This window comes from Geotrypetes seraphini, chromosome 3 (assembly GCF_902459505.1).
Source record: "Geotrypetes seraphini chromosome 3, aGeoSer1.1, whole genome shotgun sequence".
Classification (NCBI taxonomy): domain Eukaryota; kingdom Metazoa; phylum Chordata; class Amphibia; order Gymnophiona; family Dermophiidae; genus Geotrypetes; species Geotrypetes seraphini.
Window position 1 is genome coordinate 151,865,222 of NC_047086.1, and position 13,881 is coordinate 151,879,102.

General features: G+C 41.7%; 1 protein-coding gene across 2 annotated transcripts in view; it reads right to left on the minus strand.

The window, feature by feature from the left end:
• The window catches only part of SLC35F1 (solute carrier family 35 member F1), a 479,711-nt gene that overhangs the window by 18,773 nt on the left and 447,057 nt on the right, over window positions 1–13,881 (minus strand). The window contains exon 8 of one of the 2 annotated variants that reach the window (XM_033939224.1): window positions 9,266–9,393. The exons of the other annotated variant lie outside the window; for it this stretch is intronic. Within the exon in view, the coding sequence (XP_033795115.1) occupies window positions 9,289–9,393 (105 nt within the window). The 3' untranslated portion in view covers window positions 9,266–9,288. Of the gene's footprint in view, window positions 1–9,265; window positions 9,394–13,881 lie in introns of those variants that run through there. 2 annotated transcript variants of the gene reach the window in all.

Consider the following 13,881-nt stretch of genomic DNA (forward strand, 5'->3'; position numbering starts at 1 on the left):
CCCCTCATCTTGGCTTTCATGCATGCATGAAAGCAGGGGCAGCCTGAGGATATTGCCATTGGCTTCAAAGCTTGGAGATTTTGAGTTGCCAGACTGGAGGAAAATGTCTTCAGTTGGCAGGGCTTGGGAATCCCTGCTAGCTCAAGTATTTATAAATTGCACTCAGGCAGGGAAAAAGTTTGGTGCCCATCCACTAATTTTGGGCTCCAGCCCCTCCCCCAAATCAGCTATATATTACTACGCCACTGAATACAAAAATAATTGTGATGCACATATCCCAAAGCTAACATATTCCAATTAATTAATTCAAAATAAAACAATTTTTTCTACCATGTTGTCTGGATGTTTTGTTTTTCCATCATCTTGGTCCCAGTTTCTCTTTCTGATTTTCTTCATCTTCAACTAATTCTCTTTCCAATGTCTGCTGTCCATTTTTTTCTCCTCTTCTGTCGTTCTATTTCTTTCTTATGCCTATCTCCAAAGTATTAATTTTTCCCTTTCAGCTTTCTTAACTTTTTCTTTTCTTTTTTGCCTCTGTTCACTCAAATCTTGCCTTCTTTCTCACCCTTCTTCTTTTTAAATGTTCAGCTACCTCTCAATTCTCCATCTTCTCTCAGTCCCTAGCTCTTCCATTTCCCAGCCTCCTATTTCCTGCTATCTACTCCCCATTACCACATTTCTACCACTGTACTCACTGCTCTCTCACTCATATTGTCATCTTCATTTTGACCTCGTCCACATGGTTCACCACTTTCAGAATCCTCTCCCTCTCTCCACTGGTCAGGCTATAATTCCCTGTCCCTTTCTTTCCATCCCCTAGCATCATCTTATCCCAGCTCTCTTCTCTCCTGCCCTCCCATAGTTCCATCTCTCCTCCTCTATCTTCATGGTCCAACATTTTGCTCCCTCTCTTTTCTGTTTTTCTTCTTCTCTCCCCCTTGATGCTGAACAATGAAATGGAGAAAAAAAAGAGAGATGCTGCATCTCTCTGCCTTCCATCCACAGGCCTAATATTTTCCTTCTCTTTCATCCCTAGATCCAACTTCTCTTTCTTTCTCTTCCCAACTGCCCCCATCCCATCTCTCCCCCTGCCTGCCTGCCTCCCTTCCCCAGGTCCACTATTTATTCTTTTAATACACTCCCCCCCAAAAAAACATCCAGGAGGCTTCCTCGGCCCAGCATGTTCTCCCTCTTCTTTCTGCGCCCATGCATCTCTACCTCACTCCTCTCCCACCACCATGTCCAATAATTCTCTCTCTGTCTCCGTCCCTCCTCTCTCTGCCCAACAGTTCTCTGCTTTCTTTATCTCCCCAATTGCACCATCTCTTTCCCTCTCTCAGACACCCAATTCTCCCTTTCTGTTCTCTCTCTCACCTCTGCATCTCTTTCCCTCACTCCCTCCATTCTTCCATCTTGTGGCTCATGCTTCCCTCTATCTTTCCCTTCATGCTGTGTCCTAAGTTCATGCCCCTCCCTCCTTCCTTCCATCATTTTTTCTAAGTTTGTGCTCCCTCCCTCTCAAGTCTTCTCAAGTCTCAAGCCTTTCTCCCTTCTGGGCAGGTCAATATTAATTCTTCGAGGGCCCCTAGGCACACAAGTACACTGGGCCCCCTGGCCCCGTTCCCTCTTTTCAGTGTCTACTCACAGCTTGCCACCCCTTTCCTTCACTCCTCCACTATCTCATTAACTCTATCTTCTTCCCCAATCCAGCATATGCCACCCCCCCATCCAGCATGTGGGAAAGCAGCAGTGGTGAGGAGGTGAGGGCCCCTCACCTCCTCACCGCTACTTTCCCATATGTGCCTGATGCTGACGGCAGAAGTTCTCCCCACTTCCATCATTTGCCCCCTTCTCTCTCTCTTCTCTCCATTTCCATCATGTGCACCCTTCTCCAATCCCCCCTTCCATCATCTGCTCCCTTCTCTCTCCCTTCTCCTTGTGGGGCCTGGTACCCCTGATAGATGGTGAGAATGGTGTAGGATGGTGGTAGTTCTCTGGGATTCCCAGTGGTCCGAGGCCATGCCCAAGGGTTCAGCAGGAGGTGGAGTACAGTCAGAGCCCAGCAGCCAAGGAGCGACAGTCGGACAAAAGCCCAGGAGGACAAACCCCAACAACCCTAGTAAGTGAGGAACCCTGCTTCCTACAGCTTTCCTAATGCAGAAAATACAAAACATCTTAATACCTCACCCACTGCCAAACCTTAACTGTCTCCCTCAACACACTGCCAACACCTATCAGGCCTCTACCCCCCACCCCCCTCACAGGCAGACAGAGAACAAAAAAGATCACTGAGCAGCTCCAGAGTCCAGAGCAATTCATCTTCTACTCCCAAAAGTTATCCAACTTTCACTCTGCAAAAGCATCTCTTATCTTACCGGCTCCCTGTCTCTCTGCCTTCATCTTTCTCCTCCTGGGTAAGAGCTTTCGACAATTCATTTTTGAAGGCTCCAGTGGCTGCAGACACTCTCTCATCCCAAGGCCCCTCCCATGGGGACTTCACTGATTAAATTCCTGTTCTTTTATTATGTTCAGCCCTGTCATTTCACAAGTCAAATTACTTCTTTCTCTCCCTTTATTTTTCTTTCTTTCTTCCTCTTTTTTTTTTCCTTTTAAGAAAAGCAGTAACATGCAGGCCTGAAGGGAGGATACAAGAGTTTAAGCACAGATAATGCAGTAGGCTACGATGAGCCGATCCCGCACTGCGCCGGGCCCGTAGACCCTGCGAGGGTTCCCAAATCTGAATTCACAGCGTATTAACAGGGCTCATTTGCTCCGGCTAGATCCAAGCCACACGAGGATCCATGTGTCCCAGGAAGGAGAGAGAAAAGAAGTGGGGGTGGGACAGACCCCCGCATTCCCTCCATTAGAACTCACACCCTAAGTGGCAGCCAGAGTAGTTTTTCTTTTCATGTGCTCTCAGTAAGAGCCATAATCGGCAGACACTACTTGCGGAAACGAGGAATAATGCCAGACTATATTTTCAGGGAAGTGGGCAAAGGAACAAGAGAAAGGGGTAGTGCTGGACAAGAATGATGGACTAGACTAGGGAAAGTGCTGGATCGGGGAGAGGACAGGAGAAAGAGAAGGAAACTAATTCTGTCAGAAGATAGATTAAGAAAGAGTCTGATGCTACAAATGGGAAAAGGGGGCTAATATTGAGGCTGGATGTTGAGTCGGGAGAAAGGTCTCATGACTTAGCTAGAAGGATGAGAGAAGGGGGCTGATTCTGGCAGATGGAGAAGGAGGAGATGAAGAAGAAGGAGATGGGAGAAGAGGGCTGGGGCATGGAGAAGAGGGTCTGATGGTGGCAGATGCTGGGACTGGTGGTTGAGCTGGAAGAAGGGTCTAATCAGGGCACAAGTCCACTGGGTCCCCTGCCATACGGTAGTTCTGGGCCACGGGTGTTTACCGTCTTACCGGTTCACTCCTCCGTCTTGCAGTGTTTGCTCAAAGCCGCGGGCAGCAGCTCCCACGCGCCTCCCGTGGCTGATCTGGAAGTGTTCCCTCCCCCCCCTTACAACACCACTGCTTGTAGCCTCAAACCAGACCTCAGACCTCTACTTCTAGAGCTTCCTCTCTTTTGAAAAAAAGGCTTGTTTGCTTTGTAAGAGTTTGTATCATATCTCCTCTACCCCTCCTGTCACCCCATCAAAGAAATCAGTCAGATTCATTTGGTACACTCTGCCTCTGGTAAAACCCTGTTGCTTTGGATCTTGCAACTCACTAGACTTTGAAAAGCAACTCCCTATCCTTTCCTTCAGTAGCCTGGATAGTGGACTTTGTTATACTTGAGACATGGTGGGACTGGTGCAACACAGCAGAAAGAGAGTTTGCATAGAGGTGGGGCCTTGAGAGCTAGCTCTCTCTTCACCCAATAAAGTCAGTATCTCACACTGTGGCCCGGATTCTGTATAGGATGCCTGGGAAGGGCGTCCTAAACAAAATCGGGCCTAGGCCCACCAAAAATCAACCCGATTCTATAACCGACGTCCATGTTACAGACGCCGGTTATAGAACCGGGTTACTTTAAATGCGGACACTATACTTATCACGGCAAAGGATCTCCCTGCTGTGATAAGTATAGCGGCTATGGCTGCCAGTGCCCCAAGCCCCATACAATTGTGGTAGGAGGTGAGCCCAACCCATCCTGCCTGATGACCGCCCCCCACGTACGATCACGGCAGGACGGAGCCCAACCCCTCCTCCCAATGACCACCCACCCTTTCCCGAAGATCGCTGGCAGGAGGGTGCCCAATCCCTCCTGCCAGACCCCCCCAATGAACCCTCCATCCCTGAACCCCCCCAATGAAATGCCCCAACCCCTCTCCCTGGACCCCACAATGAAACCTCCCACTCCCCCTCCCCTGAACCCCTCTGGGCTCACCGAGCAAGTTGGCTGGCCAGTTGGGTCCTTGCACTGGCCGGCAAGCCCACCTCTCCCCTGCCCAACCCACAGGAGCCTAGGGACTAATTGACCCAGGTGCCTAAGGCCCCTCTTATGGGCATGACCTTAGGTACATGGGCCGACATGGTAAGCGTAGGGCTGCCTAGGTTTGCCTAAGGCTACCGCCTAGCCTTAGGCGAGCTTAGGCAGGCTTGCGGGCCTCCCTAGTCTCCCGGAGGCACCTTCAATATAGGTGGCATACTTGGGAAGCATTTAAAAAAAAAAAAAAATGTGTCCCGATTGGCTGATGCCTACAGCTGCCTACAATCAGGATGCAGTTTACAGAATCCGGGCCTGTATGCCTATGTATGTCTAGTGTGTGCGGATCCCTCCAGTTGCCAGTGCTACAATGATAATTGTAATAATAATAATTTCATTCTTATTGCACACCTCACCAACCACTTTGCCCAGTTTTGATAAATGCAGTTGAAAGTTGCTATGTCTTATTAGTTTACACAACAGCCAACAAAGAGAGAGAGGTACAAACAGAACAAAAAAAGGCAACAGAGATGTCCTAATCACATGCAAGCTTTATTGTTAAAAAGTCCCAACAAGGATCCAAGTTTCGGCATCAATGATGCCTTCATCAGGGGACACTAAAAACATAAGATCAATGAACATATATAAACATGGCATGAACATAAATAAACATGGCAATAAGGAGACAGTTAATAAGACACAAAAGATAAAATGTTACAATACAAAAACATAAAGGAAATGTAAAACAAAGGACCAAAGGGAACCTTATGAGCATGTTATCTCCCTCTACCTTTCCCCCAACCCTGCCTAAGCAGCTTACAAAAATATCTATGGGTGTCTGTGTGCTAAAGGATTTATTTTAAAAGGACTCTGTACAAAAATCCCTTATTTATCAATGAAAGTAGCTCCCTGTTTCCAGTGGTAAAATACCAAACACAAAATTGTAACAAGCCTTGGACAAGCAAAGAACATTGATAAATGCCTCCCTTTTCCTTAAAAGGCTATGTTTATGTCAGAAAACCTATTACAACACATATTATTAGGAGCAATATTCATTACAGCAACATATTGAAAGAAATCCACCATCCCCCAACGTATGATGAATGGCTACAACAAATACAGTATATAAAATATTGCTATGGTGAAACTTACTTGGACTTAGCAATGATACTTTATTATATTTAATTTTATATTTGCCTCTTTCTTCAGTACTTAGAAAGATAAAGGTCAGCTCTATTAATATGGCCTACATTTTTATTTAGTTAATTCGATTTATATCCCGTCCTCCCCAAGGAGCTCAGAAGAGGTTACATGGTAACATACAGTACATAACAGTTAGCAAACGAGACATGTAACAATTAACAGCAAGAAACGGAAGACTAAGGCAATATGGGTACAGAGAGATGCATCTAGTTCAATTGTTCTGGATTAGCATCAGTAGTGGTGTGCTGGCAGTAGTTACACTTCTCCCTCCATATTCGCGGTTTCAGCAATCGCGGTTTCAATTATTCGTGGTTTTTAGCTTGCTGGCTCCTCCCCCAAATTACATTAGCTTGCATAGAGAAATCGCTGATTCCCAGCACTTTCTTCACCAGGCCAGATCTCCCACCATGTTATTCGCAGTTTCACCATATTCACGATGGTTTTTTTAAAAACAGAAAACAGCGAATAACACGCAGCTCCTGATTGGATAAGGCCCGACTTAGTGCAGGAAGAGGCGGTCGGAGCATACCGAGAGTGATTTCCTGCACTTGCGGCGCTCTGACTGCTCTCCTTCTGCCCTCTCCCTCTTCAGGCTCCCCCATGAAAAACCGTATTCGCGGTTTTTCGAGATTCGCAGGGATTCCTGGAACAGAACCCCCCCCCCCCCGAATATCGGGGGAGTACTGTATTATAATTTGTGCACAGGTGGGGCCCATGATGGTGCACAGCAAGGCTTGAGAGAGAGCCCGCTTTAATATGTTAAGCCAGGAACACTGGTAGTCAGTGTACCACAGCTTTCACTATCGCACTGAGGCCTCACATTTATATATATATTTATATATTATTGTTCCCCTTATTTGGGGGTTTCAGTAGTTTTTTTGCAGTGCTACCTCCTTTTTTCAGTTTATATCTGGAGATTTTTGTGTTTTCCTTAGTTCCTTAGTACCCCTTTGGGTACTTGATATTTAGTTTCCACAAATATTCAGCCCCACTTGATATCTGTCAATGGAATATATTTAAATGATGACATAGTGTTTGTATACTGATCCTATCATACCCTGCTTCTCTGCCAGAAATGTAATGTAACAATTATTATCAGGGTGAGGTGAGGAGTGGGGTTAAGGGAACCTGAGACTGCAACTGGGATTAGGTTGTCAAGTGGCTCCAAATGTGCTGGATAGGGATGATTTAATCCTGGGTTTACCCCACTATGGACAGACTTCTATGGTTTCAAACAGACTTCTATGGTCTCTGTCCCGCAAATGGCGAGAGACTGAAAGAAGATTAGCGAAATTTAGCATAGGGAACTGAGGCCGATGCCGGACAGACTCCCACAATCTGTATCCTGCAAAAGGTGTGAGAATGAAAGAAGATTAGCCAAATCCAGCATGAGGGAACTGAGGCTAATGCAAGACAGACCTCTATGGTCTGTGTCTAACAAAAGGCGAGAGACAGGTCAAGTTTTGACAACTCTAGTGTGTTAGATCATTTTATTGTCACATAATGCGAGTGGAGGTGCTGTGCATTTTAGGGGGGAGGGGAGACATCTCAACTAGTAAGTTGAATACTTGGGGTCTTCGTTATAAGCAAGTATCATCCCCATCATGTCTGGTTGCCTAAATGGTTGGCATGGTGGTGACTGGGGCCTGCACAGTGGCAGGCACGGCTCTGGCCACCTTTTTGGGCAGACCGGATGGACTATGCAGGTCTTTCTCTGCCATCATTTACTTTGTTACTTGCATGGACCTATCATCTGGAATTTAACTGAGAAATCAAACCTGCAAGTTCCTGAATGCAGTGGGTCAGCCTAAGATTAGATCAACCCTGCTGAGCCAATCTAGATCCTATTGGCAAGCCTATGTGCATTCCTCACTTGAAAGAACCCATACGCATTTGGTATGTGTATCATTGCCACAGCAGCAGACACACACATGCATGTGCACATGCTGTTCTCAATCCTACAAGGGATTTATAATGCTCTTTTTAATATATTGTAATAAAAAATGTAGAATCGTTGTGGCATAATTTTGAAAGCTTTTAAATTTTTTTTTGTGTGTACAATTTTCATTTTTTGGTGAATAATTCCCATGGGTTGAGAGTGCATGTCCAGGAAGTAATCTTCACTTTTCTGCTATGTGCAGAAACATAAAATCCAACTTTCATTACTTTAAAACTGTAATCCGCATAAGAAGAACCAGCATGAAGAGATGCTGACAATGGGGGAGAGATAAATGTTACAGGGCCTGCAATATGGGGGGGGGGGGGTGGGGAGGGGAGACTGGGAACTGAATGGCATGTTTTTTTCCAGGCAAAAGTAATTATACAGAGGTAGCAGGATATTTGACAAGAATGAATAGGTCAGAAACATCCTTCCCAGGTAGTTATCAGTAAATTTAAGCTCTATCTTTTTTTGCAAGTCTAGTTGAGAACAAACGGGGAGCCAGAAACCAGAGCTTGTGCTGGTTTGATCTGTCTTGCAACAAGAGTATACAGTATTGCAAATACATATAATTTCTGACTTGGGTGGGCAACAGAGAAACGGACGAAAACCGGTGCTTAACACAGTAATGGAGGAGTTACATTTCCTGGGTCAGAGACCTCTGGCATGGGATGTACTTCTCCTGTCTGTGTCTTGTACACCTTGTGTGTTATGTCTTTTGTGTGCTGCCTGTAAGTTTGTGCCTCATATTAGAACAGTAGTTTAAATTTGTCTCTTCTTCTTTTTTATATAACTTTCTCTAACTTTTCTTAGTTTGTATGAGTGTGCCAACTGAATAAAGTGGAATACTAGCTATAATATCATGGTATGGTGTGAGTGTTCTTTCCTTGGTATTACTGGTCAGGGGTAAGTAAGCATGTAGGGAAGGTAGCCCCCATAACTGCAAGTCCTCTGGGGCCTGCCTAAGTCCCTTACAGGGTGCACCTATAGATTAAGAAAGGGTTGCATGAGAAAAAGAGGGAGAAAATGGACAGGAAGAACTAGTGAGCAATAGGATATTGCTAAAAAAAAAATCCCACTCTATCTGAAAATCCTACAAAACATGCTACTAGCCTATTAATTATAGACAAAATGGAGGGGGAGGAAAAGCCTCAGAAAAACACTGGGGTTACAAAATAGTTCATATCCAGTACCTTTGTTTTCAGTCATAGGCATAAAAACCTCCTTCCTCCAAATTTTGAATACTTTAAATTTTTTCAATTTTTTTTCTTAAAAAAATCCTCTTAAAATACTAAATATTACATCATTGTTCTTATGCATAGTTTTTTCTTTTCAAAGTATCTCAACGTCTCTTTAATAATTAAGCTGTAGAATCCCAGTTTCTTTCAAGTCAACTTTCTCAAATTCACTCAAAAAAAATAGGTGAAAAGTTATCTGGAATCTGATGTGTTCATAGAATCAAATCTGTTGATCAGATGACAACAGTTTGCATATTTGTACTTAAAAATAATTTATTTGTCTTTGTTCCCTATTTACTCAATCTTAAACGCAATTATTTCTGTTAACCATTTACTCAATCTTAATCTCAACGTCTTTCTAATATTTAAGCTATAACGTCCCAATCTTTTTTAGTCAACTTTCTCAAATCAGCTTAAAAACAGTGAGAACTTATCTGAAATCTGCTGTATTTGTAGAGTTAGGTCTGTCGATCAGATGACATCTATCAAATCGATCGCAGAAAGACCATCAGCACTTCTGTGACCTTAGTTGTCCTTAAGCGCCTCTGTAGTTGGAAGAATGGCACCATTGCTGGAGGCGCCTCCATTTTCTTTAATGAGAAAATAATTGATTTTAAATGATGTGCCAATTACCATGCCGATTAAAATCAATTAAGCCAATTAAGTTAGGCAGCGGTTAGGCTCCTACTGCCACTTAACTTAGTATGCCATTTGTAGATCTGGGCCTATGTGTATTGCCTCAAATGTGGGAGACTGAGTGTGTGATAAATCCCAGAAACAAAAAGCTTTTTTTTCTTACGGAACCGTACTAATTGCATGAAAAGTCAAGTGATTTATAGGATTTGATGCCCATGCCAGTTGTGGTACATAGGGCAAACTAAGAGACAAATTAAATTACGAATAGCAGAACATTTAAGCAATATTCGCAACAATCATTTGCAAGCTCCATTGATGGAACATTGGGAATAAGCTCACCATGGTATTCAGGATCTCACGTTTGTGGTATTATTACAAGTAAATACCCCCAGAGGGGGTGACATCTCCAAGATCCTTTGGAGAAAAGAATAGAGGTTCATCTATGAATGGAATATGGTCACTTCCAATGGACTGAATAGAGAAGTTGAATGGGGCAACATTCATTAACATTTTGAGTATGACGTCAAGCTGTTCTTGACGTAGGGGCTACATTTTAAATTGCAGGTCTAGTCCATATGTGTTGGCGTTTTACACACAGTGAAAGCCCGTTAGATCTTGGAGAGGAGTCCCATCAACTGCTGCTATAAGCATTTTTCAAGTAAGAGTATGAGACTGTATTTATATTTGTACATTTAAATGCTTTGATTTTTGATTAGAATAAGAGTTTGGTTATAGTCACATTTTTAAAGATTTTTAATATGAGGCTGAAAAAGTTTGCACAATTCAGATTTTTGAACAGCTGGGAAACAGGTTTTTGAGTACTTTGACATGGACCTTAAGACAATTTCTGGTCTATGCATCCTGTGACATTAAGAAGAAATCTGCATCCATGATAGTACCTGGTCTCTAATATTCAGATACGTGATTTTTGCATGTTTATCATGTAATATTTTGAGAAGATTTTGATGACTCAATATGACACATAAGTGATGTTAACATAAGGCTTGGTGCAATAATAAGATCATAAGTTTCATTGTGTGGTTAGAATGACTAAATTCTGAGCATCGTATATTCACTTTTATATAGTGATTAAGTTATTGTCATCGCCAAGATTTTTTTTTTTTTTAAATTTTCATATATTAGGGAGATATTTTACATTATTTTGTGACCCTTATTGTGTGTTTTGGTCCAAAACACACAATAAGGGTCACAAAATAATGTAAAATATCTCCCTAATATATGAAAATTTTAAAAAAGAACATATAAACTGACTAATTTAAGGAGTAGAGATTACACTGTTTGAAGGATGCTTAATAAGTTGCTTACCAAATATATTTCATAAAGTTAATGCTCTACTGTTCTAATATAAGTTGTAAACTGTTGAATGGCTTAGCCAGTCTTGCTAATAGAGATTTAAAAAAAAAAATTTGGGGAGAGGAAAATCCCACTTACTACCACATTTTTTCCCCAGGTGGAGGTAATGGGCACCAAGCATACAAGGGACCAATGGAGTCTGCCTGAGGGAGACTCCTGCCATGTTGGACCCAGACCTAGGGATGCTCACAAGGGGGCATTATAGAAGGATTTTAGAGAAGATACATAGCTAAGGCAAGGAATTCAGTGAAAAGCAGAAGAGCGAAAGTGCATGTATGTGAGTTGGAGAAGCTCCGAACTGCATGATTAAATTTAAGGTTGCATGCTAAATTTAGACAAAGGCAGAAAAGAGCTGAGAGAGCAAACAGCATGAAAAAGATGAAAAAATCAGAGACAAAAAAAGAGGTCAAAATGTTGCTTTACCAAAGAGAATGTTGGCTTGCAATCTAATAAATGCCAGAAGTAGGAGTGCACCTTTTTGCTCAGGCTTGTTCTCATTTGCTTTGATCATTCACATTTTGGGTCCCTTCATCGAGTGGCACCCCTGTTATTATGTATACAATGTTCTATTCTCTAATGCTTCCATTTCTGAAATGTCAATAACGTGCTACTACAGGGCTGTTTCCATGCATCTTAAATATGCAAATCCACCAAAATTGCCAAATCAGTGTACACCAGGGCACCAACAGCTACAAACATCCAGCATTGTCTTTTACTTATAATCAGATCTATTCTAATCAACAATTCAGGTACTCAACTCTAATTTCACTCTGTTCACTTTTTATTGTACTGGTATATTTACCTTTGAACATTGATTCAACCAGCACCATGTCTTCTATTAATAATATTCCTGTGTGCTGGGGCAATCGTCCCCCTAAATATAATTCTTTAACATATCGACAACCGTGCCTGTTGGAAATTCCTACCTCATTCTCTCCCTCTAACCCTGCTACACTAAACACCACTTCAATTAATTCTTCAAATCTGCTCTTAAGAAACAAAAATTTATAGCTCGGCCTTATTAATGCAAGATCTCTTAAGAATAAGTACCACCTTTTAAAAGACTCAATTCTTCAACAGGGTCTACACATACTTTTTATTACCGAAACTTGGCTTTCCGAAGGCGAAGAAGCTTATCTCTCTTATTGCTGTCCTGATAACTATGATTATCCCTGTAACCATCGCATAAATCGTAAAGGCGGTGGTCTAGCTGCCATATTTAATACTAATCTCATTAATCTTATTGATCATTCAAAAGGAAACAATATTATCGAATATCTTCACCTTAAACTAAACGCAAAAATTGACCTTAACTTCTTATTACTATACGTCCCTCCACCAGTAGGGCAAAATAAAATAACGTTACTTCAGGATTTAATTTTTGACTTCTGCTCAACTTCATCGTTTCCTCTGATCTTAGGTGATTTCAATATTCATTTTGATAAGCATTCTGATACTAACACCCAGGATTTATTAAGCATTCTTCAACCTTTAAACTTGCATCCCATTATAGCTGGTCCGACTCATTCGGCTAATCACACTTTAGACATGATATTCTCTCCCAAATCTCATTACTTTGAATGTTCTGTTCCAATAGTCACGCCAGTTCCTTGGTCCGATCACTATTTTAGATCTGTTATTCTTCAGTTTTCTAAATCAATAACGCACAAAACTCAACCAGAATCCAAGCTTATTTCATACCGTGATTTTTCCAAATTAGATTCCAATGATATCTTACCATTTTTTGATTTACCCTCTATCAACGCTACATCTAATTCAATTGAGGACCAATTGCGCATTTGGAATTCTTCTCTTCAACTTCTTTTAGACTGTAAAGTTCCCTCAATTTCTAAATCCATATCTTTACGTAGAACTACCAATCCATGGTATACAGCTGAACTCCACCTCATTAAAAAGCAGCTTCGCTCCCTTGAAAGAAAATGGCGACACACTAAATCTTCAATAAGCCTCCAAAATTTTAAAGAAAAGGCAGCTATTTACAAAACAAAAATCAATCAGGCAAAAACTCAATTTTATTCAGATAAAATTGACAAAGCAAGAAACCCTGCCACCTTGTACAATATTTTAAAGTCCATCTCACCACAGAATAAAAATAAAAATATGACATCTCCTCAGACAATTTCTCTGAACGCACAAGACATAGCCGATGCCCTTAATCAAAAAATCAAAAACATCCGAAACACATTTCTCCCCAATACAACTAACAGCGCCACTAGTATACACCACACTGAACTCGTTCCAACAGCTAAATGTTCAAACTTTAAACTCCCTTCTCTGAATGACATCGAAACACTTTTCTCTCAAATTAACTTAAAAAGCTCTGGATCTGAAATTTTTCCTCCCTTTTACATAAAATTTTTTTTCCAACAGTTAGGACCCATTATCCACTCAATCATCTTAAAGAGCTTGGTTACTTCTTCAGTCCCTACATCGTGGAAAACTGCTGTCATTACTCCTTTACTTAAAGATTATAAAATCAGTAATAGTGACCCCACTAACTACCGACCAATTGCAAACATCCCTTTTTTAGCCAAATTGACTGAAAAATTAATATTTAACCAAGTATCTGATTTCATCGAAACAACAAACGTCCTGCACCCTAACCAAACAGGCTTCCGTAAATGTCATAATACTGAATATTCCATGATTGGTTTAACAAATAATATCCATTACTTTCTAGATCATCACAAATCAGTCGCTCTTTTCTCATTAGATATATCTGCTGCATTTGATACAGTTGATCATGATCTCCTACTTAGTCGACTTGAATCAATAGGCATTTGTGATCAAGTCCTCGGCTGGTTCACTTCATACCTTACTAATCGTATTTCTTTAGTTAGATTCAATAATGAATACTCCAATCCTTATTCCACATCCTTTGGTATCCCTCAAGGATCAATTTTATCGCCACTTTTATTTAATATTTTTCTCTCTCCATTGTTGAGTCTCTGTCAGTCAGTCGGTTTCACCTCTTTTTCATACGCAGATGATATCCAACTAATGCACCCCTTTGACCCCGAAAACCAGGAAGACATATTGTCTATAAA